The 25260-nt window shown below is 42.9% G+C and overlaps 1 protein-coding gene across 2 annotated transcripts in view; it reads right to left on the bottom strand.

Annotated features, from left to right (window-relative positions):
• LOC135543320 (serine/threonine-protein kinase 11-interacting protein-like) overlaps positions 1-25260 on the bottom strand; it is a 62134-nt gene that overhangs the window by 4073 nt on the left and 32801 nt on the right. For both annotated transcript variants that reach the window (XM_064970499.1, XM_064970498.1), the window contains 8 exons: positions 22384-22556; positions 19639-19954; positions 17143-17252; positions 16369-16466; positions 15341-15519; positions 5764-5848; positions 4554-4636; positions 1400-1626 (listed from right to left, as the gene is read on the bottom strand). In XM_064970499.1, coding sequence (XP_064826571.1) covers positions 1400-1626; positions 4554-4636; positions 5764-5848; positions 15341-15519; positions 16369-16466; positions 17143-17252; positions 19639-19954; positions 22384-22556 — 1271 coding nt within the window. The remainder of the gene's footprint in view (positions 1-1399; positions 1627-4553; positions 4637-5763; positions 5849-15340; positions 15520-16368; positions 16467-17142; positions 17253-19638; positions 19955-22383; positions 22557-25260) is intronic.

The following is a 25260-nucleotide window of genomic DNA, read 5'->3' as shown; positions in this document are numbered from 1 at the left end:
AATGGATCAACTTAAAAAACACGTTTTGTCGTGTTGTGTATATTTATTAAAAAGGAACACCTCATATGAAATAACACATATGGAATCATGTAGTAACCAAAAGAAAGTGTTAAACAAATCTAAATATATTTTACATTTGAGTTTCTTTAAAGTAGCCACCCTTTGCGTGAATCAGGCCTTCATGGTCAATTCACTGCAAAGAAGCCACTACTAAAGGACACCAATAATAAGAAACACGAGCAATGGACATTAGCCAAGTGGAAATTTTTCCTTTGGTCTAATGAGCCCAAATGTAAGATTTTTGGTTCCAACCGCCGTGTCTTTGTGAGACGCAGAGTGGGTGAAGGGTTCATCTCAGCATGTGTGGTTCCCACCATGAAGCATGGAGGAGGTGTGATGGTGCTTTGCATGTGATACTGTTGGTGATTTTAGAATTCAAAGCACATTTAACCAGCATGGCTAGCACAGCGACACGCCATCCCATCTGGTTTGAGCTTAGTGGGACTATCATTTGTTTTTCAACAGGACAATGACCCAACACACCTCCAGGCTGTGTAAGGGCTATTTGACCAAGAAGGAGAGTGATGGAGATCTGCATCAGATGACCTGGCCTCCATAATCACCCAACAACTCAATTGAGATGAGTTAGACCGCAGAGCGAAGGAAAAGCAGCCAACAAGTGCTCAGCATATGTGGGAACTCCTTCAAGACTGTTGGAAAAGCATTCCAGGTGAAGCTGGTTGAGAGAATGCCAAGAGTGTGCAAAGCTGTCATCAAGGCAATGGGTAGCTCCTTTGATGAATCTCAAATATATTTTTATTTCTTTAACATATGTGTTAATCATAGGTTTGAAATACAATGTAGAAAATAGTAAATAAATAAACCCTTGAATGTCAAACTTTTGACTGGTACTGTACATAATACCTCGACTAACCTGTACCCCCACAAATTGACATGGTAATGAAACAACCCGTATATAGCCTTGTTATTGTTATTTTATAGTGTTATAGATTTAATTTTTTACTTTAGTTTATTTAGTAAATATTTTCTTAACTCTTATAACTGCCTTGTTGGTTAAGGGCTTGTAAGTAAGCATTTCACAGTTGGATTTGGCACATGTGACAAATAAAATTAGATTTCATTGTTATTAGACAGTAGTTGCCACATTCTTCTTCTTACTAAGTATTGTTCGTTTGTTTGTTGTTTTCATCTGGACACTCTTGAAAACAGGATGGTGCATCTCAAGAGATTTCATCCTGAAAAATGTCTAATAAAACATACAAATGTGTGTCCAGCTTTGCTCATGATAGCATTTAGCTTATCCAGCTTACCCTTGAGAACTTGGAGAAGTCCTTCCTAATTTAAGACCAATCACGTCTCTTTCCTCCCTCAGTCTCACCTCATCGTAAAGCTTGATGTCCATTCTGCACGGGTCAGACGACCATAGATGGACAGAGCTGACACAGCTGATTGGCTGGGTCTCCTGAACAGTGACCCGCCCACTGCAGGGTCCCCCGTTCTCATTGGCTGATGGGTGGGGCAAGCTCTTGCTCCATTGGTGGTCTTCGTTGAGCAGATACAGGGTTTCCCGGGTGGCCAGCACTGTCAGAGGGGTCACACGGTCTTCTGGCAGAGAGAACACACAGAAAATATGCATTAAACCCAGTTTAAAACGAATCCTCCATCCTTCTGATGTTTAAACCCCCTCCCCCCTGTACAAATGATAACCATATACTTGCATCTAAATAGTTTGGCTTGTATTGTATTTATCTAACCGGGGGCCTTATGGCACGTCTCAAAGTGTTTTACCGTCTGGTTAACAGACACGGGCAGAGCCATATCAGTGGGATGTCGGTACTGTGGTGTGATAAGACAAAGAGCTCTCATCTCCCAGGCACTCCCACTGGGAAACAGCTGCCTCTCTCTCCCCCCCTCTCCATCTCCTCCTCTCCATTAAACCAAAAAGGAACTGGCCAGCTTTGATCAGTCGACAATCAATCACCAGGGGTATAGGGTGATAAATAAGTCCTGCAACACTGGAGTCCTGCAACACTGGATCTGACTCAACTTTATTTTTATATTTACCAGGTAGGCCAGTTGAGAACAAGTTCTCATTTACAACTGCGACCTGGCCAAGATAAAGCAAAGCAGTGTGACAAAAACAACACAGAGTTACACATGGGATAAACAATCGTACAGTCAATAACACAATAGAAAAATCTGTATACAGTGTGTGCAAATGAAGTAAGGAGGTAAGGCAATAAATAGGCCAATAGTGGCAAAGTAATGTTTAAACCCAGTTTAAAACCCATCTATTCCTCCATCCTCCTGATGTTTAAACCCAGTTTAAAACCCTTCTATTCCTCTAACCTCCTGGTGTTTAAACCCAGTTTAAAACAAATCCTCCATCCTTCTGATGTTTAAACCCAGTTTAAAATTCATCAGCAGAGGCAGGTCAGTGCATGTTACAATTACAGTAGTTAACATTCTTTTCACCTGCACAGCCCATAGCCTGCAGCCATGCTTGGCTACGGATGCAAAGTCTGCAGCCACAGGCTGGGAGAGACACACAGATACACTCAATTACACAGAGAAACAATAAATATAAACAAAAATATAAACGCAAAATGAAAACAATTTCAACGATTTTACTGAGTTACAGTTCATAGAAGGGAATCAGTAAATTAATATAAATTCATTAGGTCCTAATCTATGGATTTCACATGACTGAGCAGTGGCGCAGCCAAGTGTGGGCCTGGGAGGGCATAGGCCCACCCACTGGGGAGCCAGGCCCGCCCACTGGGGGCTTTATTACAGACATAAATACTCCCCAGTTTAATCAGCTGTATGGGTGGCTGGTCTCAGACAATCCCCAAGTGAAGAAGCCAGATGTGGAGGTCCTGGTGTAGCGTGGTTACACGTGGTCTGCGGTTGTGAGGCCGGTTAGAAGTACTGCCAAATTCTCTAAAACGACATTGGAGGCGGTTTATGGTGCAAAAATGAACATTCAATTCTCCTGCAACAGCTCTGGTGGCCATTCCTGCAGCCAGCATGCCAATTGCACGCTCCCTCAAAACATGAGACATCTGTGGTACATTTTTAGAAGTGGCCTTTATTTGTCCCCAGCACAAGTTGCACATGTGTAATGAGCATGCTACTTCTTAGGGCTAGGCGTCCCGCTAGCTAGACAACTTCAGGTGAAACTGGAGGTCGCGCAATTCAAATAAATAAATCATACAAATTATGAATATTAAACATTTAGGTACATACAAGTGTCTTATATTGGTTGAAAGCTTAAATTATTGTTAATCTAACTGCACCGTCCAATTTACAGTAGCCATTACAGCGAAAGCATGCCAAGGGATTGTTTGAGGAAGGCTCCCATCATCAAAATATTTTTCCACCGGCACAGGTTTCATAAATTCACAAATAGCGATTCAAATATTCACTTACTTCTTGAAAATCTTCCTCTGATTTGTCATCCAAAGGGCCCCAGCTATAACATGTAGTGTCGTTTTGTTAGATAAAATCCTTCTTTTATATCCCAAAAGGTCCGTTTAGCTGGCGCCATCGATTTGAGTAATCCACTCATTCAACATGCAGAGAAAGGAATCCGAAAATCTCAAAATGCATTTCTATCAACTCCTCAGATACCCTAAAATATAATCAAACTATAATATTTCTTACGGAAAGAAGTATGTTCTATAGGAAACCGATTTTAGCAGATGCGACTTGTCTTCATGGCGCCCGCAAACACAAATTTCCAAGACCGTGTCCCTGTACTAAAACTGATATTTCTTATTCGATTTGGAAGTTACAAGTCTGAAACCTTGAACAGACTGCTGACACCATGTGGAAGCCATAGGAATTGCATCCTGGGAGCTAGAACTGAGTATGCCCTTATACTTGCCATTGTAAGAGCATAGTCTATCAAAAACCAAAATTCTGGTTGGTTTTTCTTTGTATTTTCTCCTACCATATCTATTGTGTTATATTCTCCTACATTATTTTAACATTTTCTTTCTAATGGTACCAATTATATACAAATCCTGGCTTCATGGCCTGAGCAACAGGCAGTTTACTTTGGGCATGTCATTCAGGCAGAAATTGAGAAAAAAGGGGCCTATCAGATAGATTGATTATCTTGGCAAATGATAAATGCTCACCAACAGGGATATAAACAAATTTGTGCACAAAATGAGAGAAATAAGATTTCTGTGCATATGGAAAATGTCTGGGTTCTTTTTTTTCCATCTCATGAAACCAACACTTTACATGTTGTGTTAATATTTTTGTTCAGTATATTCAGGCTGGGTTTACACCTGCAGTCCAATTCTGATGTTTTTTTTCCACTAATTGGTATTTTGACCAATCGGATCAGCTCTGAAAATGATCTGCTGTGATTGGTCAAAAGAACAATTGTGCAGCCGTCTTCATCGACCTGACCAAGGCTTTCGACTCTGTCAATCACCGTATTCTTATCGGGAAACTCAACACATTATATATATATATATATATACACACACACACACACACACACACACCTAATGTACCTTGATGTAGAAAGGACAGGAGGTAGAAGAACTGTAGCTGGCCATCCTCCACATCAGTCTGCATGTCTTCACACACAAGGGGCCTGGGGAGACACAGAGGAAAGGCTTACATAAGAGACAACCAGGTTAATATTCACAATGTCACATTGTACATCAGGCACATACACCACATCAGACTCTGAATCTAAGTGCTTTTGAGATGGGGCAGATCTCAAAAGTGTGGAGATATGTCTATTTTTCCTGATTCATATCTGTATCACAGACACATAAAGAAGACTTTGGATAAGAGCGTCTGCTAAATGACTTAAATGTAATGTAAATGTCTATGGTTTCAAAATGGCCTCCTGGGTGAGTTTGTTTTCGAAAGTGAGCAGACAGAGGTAATACTAATTCTGTGTAGTATTTTGTGGTTTCTAAGTCTCTTGTTGACTTTAAAGTGACCATGTGTTAATAGTTATTCCAACTATATCCACGATAGTGTGATTATAAAAGCTACACAGAAATGGTAGGCATGATAAACAATTAAACAGTCCTGAGTCATCCTATGGTCCTGTTCAAACAGTGAGTCTGTTCCCTGAGTAGCTGTGGTTTTCAGCTACACAAAAAAAAGGTCTGTATAATAACTAACTGAGCCATGAATTATCTCAGTGAATGTACAGCGTGTTCCATCATTACCACAGAAACAAGGGAAGGGTGTATGGTAAATCCATATACTAAAAATGGTTTCCTTTCCCATCTGCTAGTCCTCACTTTCCAGCCCTTTCAGGTGAGCAAGGATACAAGAAAATCAGAGGGGAGGAAGCCACTTCACAGTATTGGGATAAACCCTCTAAGGACCAAGATCATAGGGGAGGAAGCCACTTCACGGTATTGGGATGAAGCCCCTAAGGACATGGCCCTGCAGGATCAGCTCTCTAGTTAAAAGGTAATGCATCGTTAGCGCTTTCTTAGCATCTTGAGGCCAACACATGTAAGACATTAGTATGTGGTTTAGCCACTAATTTAGAGCCCAATTTCGACAATGTGGAGGTTTAGTAACACCAGACAGAAGTTACCACAGCCTTGTCAGTGTCATTGTGGGGGCAAGAGACAGATGGGCCTATGGCTTGGCTCAATACCATCGAGCGGAGATGGTGAGGAAATGACAACATATCCAGGACACATGCAAGTCATTCATGGCAATTATAACATAAATCTGGGCAGTTCGTACCAGAGATGATGCTGTGGGTTGAGCCTGGTGGTGGAGATAGACTTAAGCTTGCTGTCTGACTTGGTAGCCAACTCACGCACCACTCCTGAGGGAGAGAGAGAGAGAGTGGAGCAAGGGGAAAAAGAATAGGAGATACGAATTAAGTTTAGTGATGCGTCCCTATCAATGGTTCTCTCAACTCGATATAAAGTGATACTTTGAGATTTTAGTAATGAAGTCAGATGAACTCGTGGATACTATTTTTATGACTCTGCGTGCAGTTTGAAGGAAGTTGCTAACTAGCGTTAGCACAATGACTGGAAGTAGCATGCTAGCAGATATCCATAGACTTCCAGTCATTGCGCTAACGTTACTTAGCATATGCTCGTGAAACTAACTTCCTTCATACTGGACACAGAGACATAAAAATGATATAGACAAGTTAATCTGACTCTGGAGATGTTGGCAAAAATCCAAAGTATCCCTTTAAATAGAGTTAATTCATGTTTTATGGTTTTTCCATGCAGTGTATTGGAACATCAGCACAATTAATTTCAATGAACTGGGACGATAAATATGTTGATTGATTGATTAAAAGTAAAATCAGAACTTACACAGACAGAACACCTCACTTCGAAATCTATACTGTATGTAACCGTATGTAACCTACTAGAAATCACACAGGACACAGGCTGGGTTTACACCTGCAGTCCAATTCTGATGTTTTTTTTTCACTAATTGGTATTTTGACCAATTGGATCAGCTTTGAAAATGATCTGCTGTGATTGGTCAAAAGAACAATTGTGCAGCAGTCTTCATCGACCTGACCAAGGCTTGCGACTCTGTCAATCACCGTATTCTTATCGGCAGACTCAACAGCCTTGGTTTCTCTAATGACTGCCTCGCCTGGTTCACTAACTACCTCTCAGATAGAGTTCAGTGTGTCAAATCTGAGGGCCTGTTGTCCGGACCTCTGGCAGTCTCTATGGGGGTGCCACAGGGTTCAACTCTGGGGCCGACTCTTTTCTCTGTATACATCAATGATGTTGCTCTTGCTGCGGGTGATTATTTGATCCACCTCTACGCAGACGACACCATTCTGAATACTTCTGGCCCTTCTTTGGACCCTTCAGACGAGCTCCAACGCCATACAACACTCCTTCCGTGGCCTCCAACTGCTCTTAAATACTAGTAAAACGAAATGCATGCTCTTCAACCGATCGCTGCCCACACCCGCCTGCCCAATTAGCATCACTACTCTGACTTAGAATATGTGGACAACTACAAATACCTTGGTGTCTGGTTAGACTGTAAACTCTACTTCCAGACTCGCATTAAGCATCTCCAATCCAAAGTTAAATCTAGAATTGGCTTCCTATTTCGCAACAAAGCATCCTTCACTCATGCTGCCAAACATACCTTCGTAAAACTGACTATCCTACCGATCATTGACTTCGGCGATGTCATTTACAAAGTAGCCTCCAACACTCTACTCAGCAAACTGAATGCAGTCTATCACAGTGCCATCTGTTGTCACCAATGCCCCATATACTACCCTCCACTGCAACCTGTATGCTCTCGTTGGCTAGTCCTCGTTACATATTTGTCGACAAACCCAATGGCTCCTGGTCATCTATAAGTCTTTGCTAGGTAAAGCACCACCTTATCTCAGCTCACTGGTAGCACATGCTCCAGCAGGTATATTTCACTGGTCATCCCCAAAACCAACACCTACTTTGGCTACCTTTCCTTCCAGTTCTCTGCTACCAATGACTGGAGCAAATTGCAATAATCACTAAAGTTGGAGACATATCTCCGTCACTAATTTTAAGTGTCAACTGTCAGAGCAGCTTACCGATCTCTGCAGCTGTACACAGTCCATCTGTAAATAGCCCATCCAACCAACTACCTACCTCATACCCATATTTGTTTTTCTGCTCTTTTCCACACCAGTATTTCTACTTGCACATCCTCATCTGCACATCTATCACTCCAGTGTAAATTGCTAAATTGTAATTACTTTGCCACTATGGCCTATTTATTGCCTTATCACCTTACTTAATTTGCACACACTGTATATATTTTTCTATTGTGTAATTGACTGTACGTTTGTTTATCCCATGTGTAACTCTGCGTTGTTTTTGTCACACTACTTTGCTTTATCTTGGCCAGGTCGCAGTTGTAAATGAGAACTTGTTCTCAACTGGCCTACCTGTTTAAATAAAGGTTAAATATAAATAAATAAATAAAATTTAAATGAAAGAGATCAGAATTGGGCTGCCTGTGTAAACACAGCCAGAGAGTAAGACAGTCACACCCAAGCAGATCGGATGAGGACTAGGGACAATTCGGGTTGCAAAGGGAGGGTATCTTACTGGAAACTTGTAAAGAATGTTGGTATGTTTCAAGGATTTTATGTACTCTATCACAATACATCTAGTGGTCCTTTTGGGTACTTAAGATTTGACAGGTGTCTAATCATCACTGGCCCTCTGTGTGGCCTTGTCACATGTAAAATATATGAACTCATTTAATAAGTTGATTTTCAGAAAAATAATTGAATGACAAAGCTGAAAATATTATCTTAAATATAACCATAAACTTACTGAAAACCATTGTTTAATATGAGGATTTCAGCATGAAATATATTTTACAGTGGGGCAAAAAAGTATTTAGTCAGCCACCAATTGTGCAAGTTCTCCCACTTAAAAAGATGAGGCCTGTAATTTTCATCATAGGTACACTTCAACTATGACAGAGAAAATGAGAAAAAATGTATGAATTTATTTGCAAATTATGGTGGAAAATAAGTATTTGGTCACCTACAAACGAGCAAGATTTCTGGCTCTCACAGACCTGTAACTTCTTCTTTAAGAGGCTCCTCTGTCCTCCTGTCGTGGAAATTTCCACTATTTACCAAATCATGAGCGCAAACCACACACAAGTCAGAGTTAGTTATCAAAGTCCATCTTTAATTATATGAGCTCTATCACAACCCTGTGACTCTCAGATCAATTCAGTGTCTATCAATGAATTCTCTGAGAGCCCCCTCTACATTGCAACTGAGATCCTTTAATAGCAAAGAACACACATAGTCAGACAGCATAGACATAATAAATCGTTCAGCTTTGTCTCCTTACTCAAACCCAGAACCATAAACCAATCCTCCATATCAACAGGCATATATCAAATTGTCATTTAGATAAATCCAATCCTGGACAAGATCACGGGGAGCATAGAATGATTCCAGACACTGCCATCCTCCTCTCCCCGATGGGAAAAGTAGGGAGTGACTGGCACACAGACACAGTGGAGCAAAAGATATGTTTACACATGATGACACCTTGACCTCTCCCCTCTCTGCGGCCCATGCAACTTAGTCTTGACATAGACCAGATAACTGCCCATGGCCACCACTATAGTACAACAAAATACATTCTTATGAGAAATAACTCATAAGCATATCATGAAAATAAAACATCTTATCTATGTTACCCACCAATTCTGATTATTCCCCAACACTCCACTCGTTACCTGTATTAATGGCACCTGTTTGAACTTGTTATCAGTATAAAAGACACCTGTCCACAACCTCAAACAGTCACACTCCAAACTCCACTATGGCCAAGACCAAAGAGCTGTCAAAGGACACCAGAAACAAAATTCTACACCTGCACCAGGCTGGGACTACTGAATCTGCAATAGGTAAGCAGCTTGGTTTGAAGAAATCAACTGTGGGAGCAATTATTAGGAAATGGAAGACATACAAGACCACTGATAATCTCCCTCGATCTGGGGCTCCACGCAAGATCTCACCCCGTGGGGTCAAAATTATCACAAGAACGGTGAGCAAAAATCCCAGAACCACACGGGGGGACCTAATGAATGACCTGCAGAGAGCTGGGACCAAAGTAACAAAGCCTACCATCAGTAACACACTACGCCGCCAGGGACTCAAATCCTGCAGTGCCAGACGTGTCCCCCTGCATAAGCCAGTACATGTCCAGGCCCATCTGAAGTTTACTAGAGAGCATTTGGATGATCCAGAAGAAGATTGGGAGAATGTCATATGGTCAGATGAAACCAAAATATAACTTTTTGGTAAAAACTCAATTCATCGTGTTTGGAGGACAAAGAATGCTGAGTTGCATCCAAAGAACACCATACCTACTGTGAAGCATGGGGGTGGAAACATCATGCTTTGGGGCTGTTTTTAAAGGAAAGAATGAATGGGGCCATGTATCGTGAGATTTTGGGTGAAAACCTCCTTCCGTCAGCAAGGGCATTGAAGATGAAACGTGGCTGGGTCATTCAGCATGACAATGATCCCAAACACACCGCCCAGGCAACGAAGGAGTGGCTTTGTAAGAAGCATTTCAAGGTCCTGGAGTGGCCTAGCCAGTCTCCAGATCTCAACCCCATAGAAAATCTTTGGAAGGAGTTGAAAGACCGTGTTGCCCAGCAACAGCACCAAAACAACACTGCTCTAGAGGAGATCTGCAAGGAGGAATGGGCCAAAATACCAGCAATAGTGTGTGAAAACCTTGTGAAGACTTACAGAAAACATTTGACCTCTGTCATTGCCAACAAAGGGTATATAACAAAGTATTGAGATAAACTTTTGTTATTGACCAAATACTTATTTTCCACCATAATTTGCAAATAAATTCATTAAAAATCCTACAATGTGATTTTCTGGATTTTTTCTTCTCATTTTGTCTGTCATAGTTGAAGTGTACCTATGATGAAAATTACAGGCCTCTCTCATCTTTTTAAGTGGGAGAACTTGCACAATTGGTGGCTGACTAAATACTTTTTTGCCCCACTGTATATATTATTTGACATTTTTTTACACACTTATTTGACTATGTATTTGTTGCCAATGTCTCAGCATCAAACTGGTAGCAGCTGTGAAAAAAGTAAATAGTTGGAAGAGCTGTAGAGTTAACTGAAAATAATGGCATTGTTGATTACATGTTTTTTTCATTAATTAGGCTATTTTCTCTTGAACCATATAGTCTATCTACCAGAAACTGTTATTTTATATAAAAATGAATACTATACATGATTAAAAAGAAGCATTTATTCAAGTATAAATTACCAAGGTTATGATAGATTGCCATAGATTCTGTTAAATTACCATAATTACTGAAGATTCCGGTAACTTTGGTAAGCTACCGGTAGCTTTGCAGCCCTAGGGACAATAGACAGAGCTAATGTTAGACTATTACAGTCTGTGGTGGGTTAGGACTAGAAAGCTGACAGGTCTCTGATTTCAGATCTAGAATTACATCTCCATGGCAGCAGGTGAAAAACACAGGTTGGAAAAGGTACAGGAGAACAATGTGCTAGGTCACACTCACAACGACAAAATACTTCCCTGTGGGGTGGTAGCAATAGGGGAACACAGGGCCACAGGCAAATGCCAAAGTTAAAAAGGTGGAATTGAAAGGGAAGTTGAGTTTAAAAGGGAGACACACTGAAAAGAGTGAAACAACAAATGTGAAGAAAAACAGAGTAGGAACACCCTGCCCCTATCAATGTCCAAGTTCAACAACAACAGGGATGAGAAATAAAGACATTGCGTGGCACCAGTGGCCTATTCTGGCTCTCAATGCCTGGATAAGATTCAACCTCAATTCTTTTGCCATTGTTTCTTTCCCTTTCTTCCCGGAGGAAACTGATCTGCCACACTAACGTTCCAGACCAGGACATCTAAAGTGAAGCCTACGGGACGAAGCAAGGTGCTGGATTAAAAAGAACAACCATTAAAGGGACGGTATTGTTGTCCCTCTTTGAGCTCCCCTTTAACCGCTTATCTTCTGGTGGGTTCTACTGAACCAATAGGAGACCACACACACCTCTATTCAGGACATTATTCAAGGTGAAGCAATGCAGATTTAGCCTCTAAACTCAATAACACTAAATTCCTTTTGGAGCAGAAGACAAGGTGGAGCTTGCAGGACAGGGCAGGACACGGTGGGACAGGACAGGGCAAGTTTGGGCCTATATTGTTTTATGATCCCAGAGAATAACATCTTGTGAGCTACACCAACTTCTGCCATCTTTAAGCTGCACGTGCGGCAGTCAAGCACGTCACCCTTTTTAGTCTAAACATACCCTCCTGGCGGTGTACACAGAGTGTACAAAACATTAGGAACACCTGCTCTTTCCATGACATAGACTGACTAGGTGAATCCAGGTGAAAGCAATGATCCCTTACTGATGTCACTTGTTAAATCCACTTCAAATCAGTGTAGATGAAGGGGAGGAGACAGGTTAAAGAAGCCTTGAGACATGGATTGTGTCTGTGTGCCTTTCAGAGGGTGAACGGGCAAGACAAAATATTGAAGTGTCTTTGAACAGGGTATGGTAGTAGGTGCCTGGCGGACCGGTTTGAGTGTGTCAAGAACTGCAACGCTGTAGGGTTTTTCACGCTCAACGGACATCCAGCCAACTTGACACAACTCTGGGAAGCATTGAAGTCAAAATGGCCCAGCATCCCTGTGGAACGCTTTCAACACCTTGTAGAATCCATGCCCTGATGAATTGAGGCTGTTCTTAGGGCAAAAGGAGGTGCAACTCACAATTAGGAAGGTGATCCTAATGCTTTGTGCACTCTGTGTATGTATGTGTTGCGTGATTTAGTGGACCACCGTCACCATGACGAGAGGACAAACAAGTACAGGGCTCGGTCGCCCATGGCGACAGGCCTGGCTGAAAGAGCCTAGAGCTGTAAAAGGAGAGCGGATCTGTGTCGGCGTCTGGGATCTGTCCTGGCGAATAACGTTAGTCTCTCTCCTGCCGGTTCAATCACAGGACCCTCTCCACTAGGTTAACCACTTCCAACCTTCTCAAATACTCTAGCTTATTTTCACAAGGAATAGTTGGACCCTCAGCATCCATCCGGGCGAAACAGAACACTCTCGGCCCTGTCGGAACAGCAGACCACGGGGAAGGGAGAGCGCGGGAGTGGGAGCAGTACGGCCGGGAAGGAAAATGGATTTCCAAGGAAAACAGGGCAGAGTTTAGCCCAGGTCTGAGACAGTGGGAAGTGACACTGTGTTGGTATTGCAAGGGTATCTGACAGGGTTAAACTTGAGATATGACATCTGCTTATATCATCCATCTCCTTACAAGAGAAGACACTGAGTTTACTATGCAGTTAAAGGGACTCTTCACCCAAATATCACTCAAGATGCTAATTGCTGCTGTTGATAAGTAAACAAAACATAAAATGTTGATTATGTTGCCTGGTATCCATAGATGAGGTCCGTTTGTAATTTGGGAGCACTACCCCTTAACTTGATAGTTAGTGAAGGAGACAGGAACAGTTTTCCGTTACCTTTCAGGAATGCAGTGTCTGGATCCAACCCACACAACCAAACCAAAACACTCCTTCCATGACCATTTACGAGCATTGCAAACCTCACCAAACTACTTACCAGACAGACCACATATTTTTACCCACTGTCGGTCTGTACGGGGCAATAAGGGCATTTAAATTAGCAAAAGCCGAGACATTGTTCAGACAAGTCTTTGATTGACATGGTGACCTGTACTGACTCCGCCGGAATATCAAGTTCAGACTTGTCCAGCCTTCTTCCTCATTTCAATAAAAGATTTTCAAACCCATTGAGCAATGGACAGATCTGTCCCTTCTAGCTTCTTCTCCTTGGGGTAGTAAAACCACCAGACCCTATCCTTCTCCATGTTTGTAGCCCTCACCACTGACCAAGCCAGGCGTGACCACATCTGTTCTGGGAATGCCAGCCCGTCTGAAAACTGATTCTGTTATAGTAAAGGTATCCTTTGGTCCTTTCCCTGAGTCAAATATTGTAACAGCTGTTATGGGGGCAATATCAGAGCTCTGGACCGAGTTTTCAGGCACATAATAAATAATTCCAGTTTCATCAAGGGGAGGAAGAGCAGGGCAGACTAGGAGTGAAAGACGGAGATGAAGGATGGTGCCAAAGCCTCATACCAGCGAGTGGAGCACTGAGAAGGCACCTAGTTATTTACCCCCCCGTGTTTCTCCCACCCCCTCTCTCCCTCTGCCAACTGGACAGGACCAGCCATGTTGTCTGTCTGTAGCACATACCTCAGAACCAGGCTCAACTCTCCTGTTCCTCCTCCTCCATCCTCAGGAACACAACAGAGGATATTTTAAGACGTATAAGAGATGATCCAACTGGCAGGCTATAGCAGAACCCTGTGACAGCCTCTCTCTATGGGGCCGTTCAGCTTTGCAATACAGAGTCCAAGCCCAGAATTGGACTGGCCTAGCCGGCTATGTGGTCCCAGTGACTGAAAAGCTGGACCCGTCCTCAGTCGTTGAGAGGAAGGAGAAAAATCATCTTTAACGAATCCAGACAAGGACATAACTGCAGAAACAATTATTCCAACAGGCCTCACAGTACAAGAAAAAGGACCACCTCTAGGGAACCTAGAGCATAGACTTGGAAGAGAAGAGAACTCTAATGAGGTCTATTATGCTCTAGGATTTACAATGGATCTACACAACATAGACTCACTTTGAAAATATGACCCCTTTTGAGGCCAGAAATTAATCTTCGATTCTAGACAATCACATTCAAGGCCAGAGGAATTGCGAATAAAGATCTGAGGACATCTAGACCGTACCATCACTTTCAGAGGCAGAGGGAATTCCGAATAAAGATCTGAGGACATCTAGACCGTACCATCACTTTCAGAGGCAGAGGGAATTCCGAATAAAGATCTGAGGACATCTAGACCGTACCATCACTTTCAGAGGCAGAGGGAATTACAAATAAAGATCTGAGGACATCTAGACCGTACCATCACTTTCAGAGGCAGAGGGAATTACAAATAAAGATCTGAGGACATCTAGACCGTACCATCACTTTCAGAGGCAGAGGGAATTACAAATAAAGATCTGAGGACATCTAGACCGTACCATCACTTTCAGAGGCAGAGGGAATTCCAAATAAAGATCTGAGGACATCTGGACCGTACAAGATTAGCTAAAGAGTTGATCTGGAAAACAGTCAAATAATGACTGGATCTGAGTGATTATTGATACGACTGAATGAAAACATGGAGTCCCCACAGATAAGACAGGACAGACTCAGGTCCACAGAGCCTTAGCTGAAGACCGTTTGGCCATGGTGCTTCCCCTTGCTACCAAAGGGACTCCATTAAAAGAGTGCTCTAGTGAAGTAGTGAGGAGAAGTTGTGAGAGTCAGAGATGGGAGTGTTGATCTAATAAAACTCAGCTTTCCTCTCTCTCTGCTTCTGGTCTTGCCTTGCTGACAGGCTAAGCAGGGTGTAGTCACTGTGAGCAGAGGAGCATGTGATTAACATACTGAGAGGGACGAGAGAGAGAGAGAGACGAGAGAGAGAGCGGGAAAGAGAGAGAGAAAGAAAAGGCGAGACGGATGGAGAGAGAGCGAGACGGAGGGAGAGAGAGCAAGAGAGGGACATATTGTCCTAAGAACGAGTACGCTCCACTCTAATATCCCCAGGAGGAAGGCCCTTAATTCATGAGATACAGATGCATGCAACACATGTGCAGTGTGTGTGTGTGTGTGTGTGTGTGTGTGTGGCTGCGTCTTGCCTGTGAAGAGGCTGAAGAAACGTTTGCAACACACGCTGTCCCGTACTAGCAGGGTGTAGGCCACAGGCCCGTCCTCAAACTCCATGTGGATACTCTGGGAGCCCAGTCCCACCTCCAGGTAACTCAGCTCTGTGATTCCACGGCTGTCCCTCTTCTGCAGCCAATCACAAGGCTGCCCTCTGCCAGGAAGAGAACAATGAAGACGGGAAAGTGTGAAAGAAATATTATTATTATTTTACTTGCATGTATCCCGCCTATTACCTTTGTTTCCTTGAGTCGACTCACGTTTAAGGTGTATATGTTTTTGTTTGAGCATTGTTTGTTTCTGCAATTTGTCAGACAACCAAGTCACAGATTGCACCTTTAAAAAGCAGCGAAAGGTCATCATAAGAATATCACACTGTTGCGCAACCAAACTTGGCCGTTACACAACTTCCAGGGGTGGCTCAGGGTAGCGGGGGTGTGGCCTTCTGGGGTCAGAATCCCAGTAACTTTATAGGGACCGTCGCAGCATGAGACTCAGGCCTGTCCAACACCGTACTACTCACACTCCTGGGAGGAAGCGGAGGCAAGCCAACATGCTTTTGAGGAGGACAAAAAAAAAGCCATTGATACAGGGCTTACAAAGTCCTTGATATAGTGTTTGCACTATATCAGAGGGAACGTGGAGCCACTGATATAGGACATGGGAGCAGTGGCTGGGGAGATGTGTAGGGCCACCACAAAGACCAGGGCTGTAATGGGTTTGAAGATGTGGCCCAGAAAGTCTGTTAGTATTGGGATGTGGTGGGTTACATAAAGCTGTGGTGATCCTATAGTGTTGGTCTGCTTCCTACCACACCTGTTGCTGCTGTCCCCATAAATGCCATATATAGCTTTATAGAATAAACTGTAGTCTACAGACCAAATGCCTCTACAGACAATACCTTCATGACAGGCACAACCATTTCTGTGACCACAGAATAGGTACTTGAATGTTCATTTTTATTCCAGCCTTCTCAGTGTGACAGGTCAGGTGGTTAACTTACTCCATGTCGGATGTCACTTCCAGGAAGTAGATGCGTTGGTCAGACACCACCAGGAACGAGGGGAACTCCACCGGATCACCAAACTTCACGGTCGACACCTACAACAAAGATAAGATGTACACACGTTAAAGATTCCACAACACTTAACTGCTGCAAATAACTTTCCCTGAGGAAAATGACTGCATTCAGAGCTCTTCTTAAACAGACTGTATAAGAACAGATCAGTTCCTGTTTAAAAAACACCTAAAGAGAAAGGTCTAGCAACAAAGTCACATCAATCTTCATTGAATACTGTGTAGGCCCAAAAATAAAACAGTTGAGCTGTTGAAAGAGAAAGAGAGCCAGAGGGGAGAGAAGCACGAGTGACAAGATAAATAAACATCAGATGAATGAGCATGTTATGAGCTGGATGTCCTGTCTCCTGCTGGGGTTGCTTGTGTCCTCTTGGCTCCCTCTCCTTGTCCAGGTGTCCTGAGCAGTAAACCAATACCCCTCCGCTCCACAGGGCTCCCAGCATGCATTACACATGGAGGAGCTCATCCAAGGTCATGGTGTGGTGGGTGGGGGTGGCGATGAAGAGAGAGGGGGGGTGGTGCAGGACAGCGAGAGAACAGCTGAGGGGGAAAAAAGCAGCCAGGAGCAGATCACAAGAGCTGGAGTCGACCGGTTTTGGCTGGGTTAGCAGTTCATGGAACTTCTGAGCAGAACTGCTGTGACCGGATTCAGCCACGTCACTGAACTGTTAACCGTTGTCAGAACATTGGTTCTGCTAACCTTGAGAAAGGAGTGGAGCTCCTCTTCCTCTTCAAACACCTCCACATCTAGGAAGAGCTTCAGCCGATGGTCCACCGCCTCATAGTCCTCTGAGAGAAGGTCCAACTGGCCTACAGACACACAGGTCAGAATAGTGTTAGGGTAACATTTATAACCAACACACACAGGGACAGCAGTTAGCTTATCATAAGCAACACACACAGGGACAGCAGTTAGCTTATCATAAGCAACACACAGACAGCAGTTAGCTTAGCATAACCAACACACACAGGGACAGCAGTTAGCTTATCATAAGCAACACACAGGGACAGCAGTTAGCTTATCATAAGCAACACACACAGGGACAGCAGTTAGCTTATCATAAGCAACACACACAGGGACAGCAGTTAGCTTATCCTAAGCAACACACACAGGGACAGCAGTTAGCTTATCCTAAGCAACACACACAGGGACAGCAGTTAGCTTATCCTAACCAACACACAGGGACAGCAGTTAGCTTATCCTAACCAACACACACAGGGACAGCAGTTAGCTTATCCAACACACAGGGACAGCAGTTAGGTTATCAACCAACACACAGGGACAGCAGTTAGCTTATAATAACAACACACAGGGACAGCAGTTTGGTTATCAACCAACACACAGGGACAGCAGTTAGCTTATCAAACCAACACACAGACAGCAGTTAGCTTAGCATAACCAACACACACAGGGACAGCAGTTAGCTTATCATAAGCAACACACACACACAGGGACATCATAAGCAACACACACAGTTAGCTTATCCTAACCAACACACAGGGACAGCAGTTAGCTTATCCTAAGCAACACACACAGGGACAGCAGTTAGCTTATCCTAACCAACACACAGGGACAGCAGTTAGGTTATCATAACCAACACACAGGGACAGCAGTTTGGTTATAATAACCAACACACAGGGACAGCAGTTTGGTTATGATAACCAACACACTGGGACAGCAGTTAGCTTATCATAACCAACACACAGACAGCAGTTAGGTTAGCAAAACCAACACACACAGGGAAAGCTGTTAGCTTAGCATAACCAACACACAGACAGCAGTTAGGTTAGCAAAACCAACACACACAGGGAAAGCTGTTAGCTTAGCATAACCAACACACAGACAGCAGTTAGGTTAGCAAACCAACACACACAGGGAAAGCTGTTAGCTTAGCATAACCGACACAGACACACAGTACTAGTTTACAAACAATACAGTTAGTATGCAACAGCTAACAGACCCAATAACATTTTGGCTATGTAGTCTCCCTACTTCCCCTTTTAAACAAATATATTTTCCAGTTATTACCTTGGCAGATCACACGAAAAACTGATAAAAGGGATGGGTGTCTCACAATTGAACATATAGATTTAACCCACCCTCACACTAAATCTAAACTGTCTCTGAACTGTAGTTTATGGAGCATTATGCTGTCGCTGTGTCTATAGCTAAAGCAAGAGTATTCAAATGTTGCATTTACACCTGAGTCTTTCCTCTCAGTTCATCTCAACGCGTCTAACATTCCCTTTTTGATGAGCGATATTCAGATCAATGTGTCCCAAATACATGGAAATCAGATCAGAGTGGTTTTTCATCTATACGTAGTAAACTGGTGTTAGACTAAAGGACTTGTTCAACAAAATAGCTGTGACTTCATCCTCTCAGAAGTAGTCTCAAATTAGCTTCAGCTCAGCGGCTTTGGGATGGGTCTCTGCAGTGGCGTGTGGTTTTTATACAAGGATTCCATGTTGTCAGTCATTCAGCATCTCTGGCTGCTGCAGTATACCACAGAGGGAAATATAAAGGTCTATTATACTGTGTATATACAGCATTTATACCCCCTCTAAGATCACTCTTTCTCCATTCCATTGTCTTCTCTGTGGAGGCGAAAGCATTCCTTCCTCTCCCATCAGCTCTAATAGTAACGGTCTTACTAAACCATATGAGATCTTACTGTAAGACCCACAGACAGAGACTCAAGGGGCCAGCCTGGGAGACTGTCACCAATGTCAAATAACCTCCTATGGATTGTTGTGTTATACTCGTTCTTGCAAAATCAAAATATGCATTTCCTCCTTGTCTCCTATCACTAGGGGCCTGTGTTTTGGACTATCACCTCACATGACCTGGATTTGAACCTTTATTTTAAACCTTTTCCAGAAATGTGAATTACACCAAAAATGAAAGCAATTGTCTGAGGATGGTGCTGGACCGACTAACATAAAAAGAAAAAAAGGGGGCCATTTGATGAAAAATCTTTAAATAAAAAGGTTAAAATCCAGGTCATGTGATCACTTCTATTTCAGGATCATAACCATTTTATGACTATCTGATGGCTGATAAAAACCAAAAGGTCCCAATCAATCAATGTTATTTTGTACATTGGTTATTGCAGAAATATTAAAAATTATATATTATGACTACACAATTATGTCTATGCAAAGGGAGGAGGATGCAACTTTCTCCAGGACCCACCTGGACTGGCTTGTTCTGCATGCTGATCCTGGGGTCCAGGTGAGGTAGCACTAACAGCATAGCTGTAGCTTCCTGCTATAACTCCTTTACTCTGGCCCTCTGTACTGTAGAAGCTGGCAGGTTGGGACAGGCTCCGGTCACGGATCTGGTCCTCCCAGGTCTCCCCCAAGGAGAAGGAGCTTCCCTTGGCTGAGAAGAAGGAGGTGGGGTCCTCCATGGAGGTGCTGGTCTGGATAGTGTCCTGGGTTGAGGCATTCATGGCAGGGCTGCCGAAGTGTCTGGCCCTGGCAGAGGAAGGATCTTCCATGGTGGGGTCCTAAAAACAGAGGGAGGGGGAATATGGAAGATTTATTGACACTACGGCGGGGCCTGAAAGCTGATTGGGAATACTTGGTCTAGGGTAATCAAACTGGGGTACGCGCAATGCCGTCAGGGGTACGACAAATAAAAATGTGATTCACATTTTAAAATACATTTCCAAACAGTTCATTTAGATTTTCCAACGGGGCTATACATTTAGGCGAGTCCACCCTCCCCTCCCCCACCTGAGTAGCCTAGTTTCACTGCCAAAAAATGTAACGATCTCATGTTCAGCGAGACAACACATTGTCAAATACAGGTAGCCTAGTCAAATAATTAACATCCAATCACATTAACGGTTACTCTCTCACGGGAATTCCACTAACGGTCCGTATGTAGACAAACGTAGTTTTTGTGTTATATGTGCAAAAGTACTATCTCACAACTCGGTGAAACCTCCACTCTTGCGCAGACATTTAGAAACAGAACATGCCTATTTGAAAGATAATTCTCACTAAAAGCCACAGGAGTTAAGAGGTTTGATTAGTAAAAGCAACAAATACCATTAATAAGAAGGGGCGAAGCGTCTTCCATGGTGAGCTACCGAGTGACTAGGACAGGCAAGACCCATACTATTGTGGACGACTTAATTCTTCCTGCTGCAACGGATATTGCTGGGACAATGCTGGGGGAAAGGCCACCAAAAAAACTATACAGACAATGCATTAATAAACAACACAACGCATCAGTGACATGGCAGGAGATGTTTTGAAACAATTACTGCTTCGCAGACAAGCCAGTGAATTATATGCGTTACAGCTGGATGAGTCAACAGACGTGGCAGACCTGGCACAGCTCCTCCGACCTGTTACGTTTATGGGGGGTCAATTAAGGAAGACATCCTCTTCTGCAAACCACTGGAAACCAGGACAACAGGATAGGATATTTTTTTTAAGCTACTGAACAGCTTTGTGACATCAAATGGACTTTGGTGGTCAAGATGTGTTGGTATCTGTACTGATGGCGCAAAAGCCATGACAGGGAGACATAGTGGAGTGGTAACGCACATGCAAGCAGTTACTCCCAACACCACTTGGGTCACTGCAGCATCCACCGAGAGGCTCTTGCTGCCAAAGGAATGCCTGACAGCTTGAAAGACATTTTGGACACTACAGTGAAAATGGTTACCTTTGTTAAAGCAAGGCCCCCGAACTCTCGTGTATTTTCTGCATTATGCAATGATATGGGCAGTGACCTTGTACCGCTTCTACAACATACAGAAGTGTGCTGGTTATCAAGGGGCAAAGTATTGACACAGTTTTTTTTATTGAGAGACGAGCTTAAAGTTCTTTACTGACCATCATTTTCACTTGTCTGACTGCTTTTGCATGATGACGTGTTTCTCACACGACTGGCCTATCTGGGGGATGTTTTTTCTTGCCTGAATGATCTGAATCTGGGATTACAGGGACTCTCCGCAACTATACTCAATGTGCGGGACAGAATTGTGGCTATGATTTAGAAGTTGGAGCTCTTCTCTGTCTGCATTAACAAGGACAACACACAGGTCTTTCCATCATTGTATGATTTTTTTGTGTGCAAATGAACTCAAGCTTACGGACAATGTCAAATTTGATACAGCGAAGCACCTAAGCGAGTTGGGTGCGCAATTATGCAGGTACTTTCCCAAACGGACGACACAAACAACTGGATTCACTATCCTTTTCATGTCCTGCCTCCAGTCCACTTACCGATATCTGAACGAGAGAGCATCGTCAAAATTGCAACAAGCGGTTCTGTGAAAATATCATTTTAATCAGAAGTTACTTCCAGATTTCTGGATTGGGCTGCACTCAGAGTATCCTGCCTTAAGACACTGATGCAACGAAGTACCTATGTGAGAGTGGATTCTCAGCCTTCACAAACATGAAAACAAATACAGGCACAGGCTGTGTGGAAAATGATTTAAGACAGACTCTCTCCAATACAACCCAACATAGCAGAGTTGTGTGTATCCTGTCAAGCACACCCTTCTCATTAACCTGTGGCGAGTTCTTCACCATTTTCAAGAAACAAATAAGGTTTTATGTAAGATGGTTAAATAAAGAGCAAAATTATTTTTTATTATCATCATCATCATCATCCTGGTCCTATAAGAGCTCTTTTCACGTCCCATGAGCCGGGTTGTGACTAAAACTCACTCATTCTTATGTTTTATAAATGTATCGTATAGTGTGTGTGTGGCAGGCTTACAATGATTGCAAAAATATATATATTTGAGAGTGCGCTGACCCTGGTGCTAGAGGGTGTACGCAGCTGGAGGTTGAATGTTTGAAGTAGTACGGGACTATAAAAAGTTTTGGAACCACTGCCCTAGACATTAAAAACATGTTCATCATACAACAACATATTTAAATACATCATAAAGACTATCAAATCTCAAACCTTGTTGCCAGGGTGACTGGGTAGAGGTGTATCTCTGTGGTTGAAGGTAAAGTGTCGGTCAGTCCCGTCTTGGCATGAGGAACCATGGACGGGCGTACTGGTGGAGGGAGCTGATTGGCCAGCCAGCTGGACCACATGATCACTACCACACGCAGGACAGATGACGGTACTTCCTGAAGACGTTGTGTAAATTGACAAGTAACAGAAAATAAATACATTGTTTCAAAAACGTGTTATATTAAAATGTGAATACGTACGTATTGGTAAATAAGTGTGTTGTAATGGTTTCATTCTTGTACACAAAAATACTTGTTTTAAAAAGGCAAAATTCTGTCCATAATCTGCTCTTTAAAAACAGAGTTAATGACTAGACACTTCAGCATTCCCTTGGTGCAGATGTCGTACTCAGCATATACACTGGGGCAAAAAAGTATTTAGTCAGCCACCAATTGTGCAAGTTCTCCCACTTAAAAAGATGAGGCCTGTAATTTTCATCATAGGTACACTTCAACTATGACAGACAAGATGAGGATCAATAACAAAAGTTTCTCAATACTTTGTTATATACCCTTTGTTGGCAATGACAGAGGTCAAACGTTTTCTGTAAGTCTTCACAAGGTTTTCACACACTGTTGCTGGTATTTTGGCCCATTCCTCCATGCAGATCTCCTCTAGAGCAGTGATGTTTTGGGGCTGTTGCTGGGCAACATGAGGGATTGAAGGGATATGACTAACTACATTCCAACTAGAAGTTACAACTGTCAAAAGCCATAGAAATCTGTAGAACAAACTCTCCCTGAGCTCTGGGCATGTCAGAGCATGTAGTCATTTCAGGTCTGGGTTGTTGAGGACCAGGAGAGGAGGGCTAAGCTGATACCAAGTGCTTCAAGCTATCTACCATAGCCGTTAGGTCTGTTGCCATAGTAACTTCAAGAGTTTTTAGAACGACTTGTCATCGGACCTCCGCCCACATCTGTGTGACGTCTGTCAGGGCTGGAAGATAAGGTGATCCTGCACGCTGCCAGTAGAGCCCTGTCCTTAAGATCAGACCTGGAGATCTCTATCAGAGAGATGGAGATGACTGAACATGAGCAAAATAAAAGGACACATCAACAGAGTGTCTGAATATGGCGTTGGGCCACCACGATGTGCAAAAACAGCTTCAATGCGCCTTGGCATAGATTCTACAAGTGTCTGGAACTCTATTAGAGGGATGTGACACCATTCTTCCATGAGACATTCCATCATTTGGTGTTGTTGATGGTGGTAGAAAAACACTGTCTCAGACACCGGTCCAGAATCTCCGATAAGTGTAGGGATGGGCGATATGGCCTACAATATTTTCAAACTCATGGGCTGAGTAACAATATATAGCTTGATTTTTTAAATCTATATTCTCAAATTTTTTTTGTACAATTAAACAGTCAAATACACTGCACTTCAAACAGTCAGTAATAATCTAATTAATTCAGGGTTAGTGAAATTATACCTATGTAACTATAAGCCTTCCACAACCAAGACCCACTAATCACTTAATTATTTTATCAAAACCCGCATTTTTTTTTGCAATAATCAGTGATCTGGTGTTCAAGTCTGTCTAGTAAGATGTAATTTTTGATATTTTTTTTAACCAAAACTAAGCATAACGCACATTCACTAATAATGACTAACTTCTTGTGGCAGGCATTAAATTAACACAGGTCTCATACAGTGCCTTTGGAAAGTATTTCGACCCCTCAACTTTTTCCACGTTGTTAAGTTACAGCCTTATTCTAAAACAGGTTGGAATAAAAAACAGAAATATCTTATTAACATAAATTCATTTGCTATGAGACTCGAAATTTAGCTCAGATGCATCTTGTTTCTTTCCATTGATCATCATTGAGATGTTTCTACAACTTGATTGGAGTCCACCTGTGGTAAATTCAATTGATATAAGGTCCCACAGCTAACAGTGCATGGCAGAGCAAAAACCAAGCCATGAGGTCGAAGGAATTGTCCGTAGAGCTCCGAGGCAGGATTGTGTTAAGGCACAGATCTGGGAAAGGGTACCATAACATTTCTGTAGCATTGAAGGTCCCCAAGAACACAGCGGCCTCCATTTTACTTAAATGGAAGAAGTTTGGAACCACCAAGACTCTTCCTAGAGCTGGCCACCCGGCCAAACTGAGCAATCGGGGGAGAAGGACCTTGGTCAGGAAGTGACCAAGAACCCGATGGTCACTCTGGCAGAGTTCCTCTGTGGAGATGGGAGTACCTTCCAGAAGGACAACCATCTGGAGTTGGCCAAAAGGCACTTAAAGGACTCTCAGACCATGAGAACAATATTCTCTGGTCTGATGAAACCAAGAGTGAACATTTGGCCTGAATGCCAAGCGTCATCTGGAGGAAACCTGGCACCATCCCTATGGGGAAGCATGGTGGTGGCAGCATCATCATGCTGTGGGGACGTTTTTTAGCGGCAGGAACTGGGAAACAAGTCAGGATTGAGGCAAAGATGAATGGAGCAAAATACAGAGAGATCCTTGATGAAAACCTGCTCCAGAGCATTCATGACCTCAAACCAAACTGGGGTGAAGGCTCACCTTCCAACAGGACAATGACCCTAAGCACACAGCCAAGACAACACAAGAGTGGCTTCGGGACAAGTCTCTGAATGGTTTGCGCCAAGCTTCTAGCGTCATATCTAAGAAGACGCGATGCTGTAATCTCTGCCAAAGGTGCTTCAACAAAGTACTGAGTAAAGGGTCTGAAGACTTACAGTACCAGTCAAAAGTTTGGACACACCTACTCATTCAAGGATGTCTTTATTTTTTACTATTTTCTACATTGTAGAATAATAGTGAAGACATGAAAACTATGAAATAACATAAAATC

Source organism: Oncorhynchus masou, chromosome 7 (genome assembly GCF_036934945.1).
Source record: "Oncorhynchus masou masou isolate Uvic2021 chromosome 7, UVic_Omas_1.1, whole genome shotgun sequence".
Lineage (NCBI taxonomy): Eukaryota > Metazoa > Chordata > Actinopteri > Salmoniformes > Salmonidae > Oncorhynchus > Oncorhynchus masou.
The sequence above is the reverse complement of the archived record's forward strand: the minus strand, read 5'-3'. Positions and strand labels throughout refer to the sequence as shown.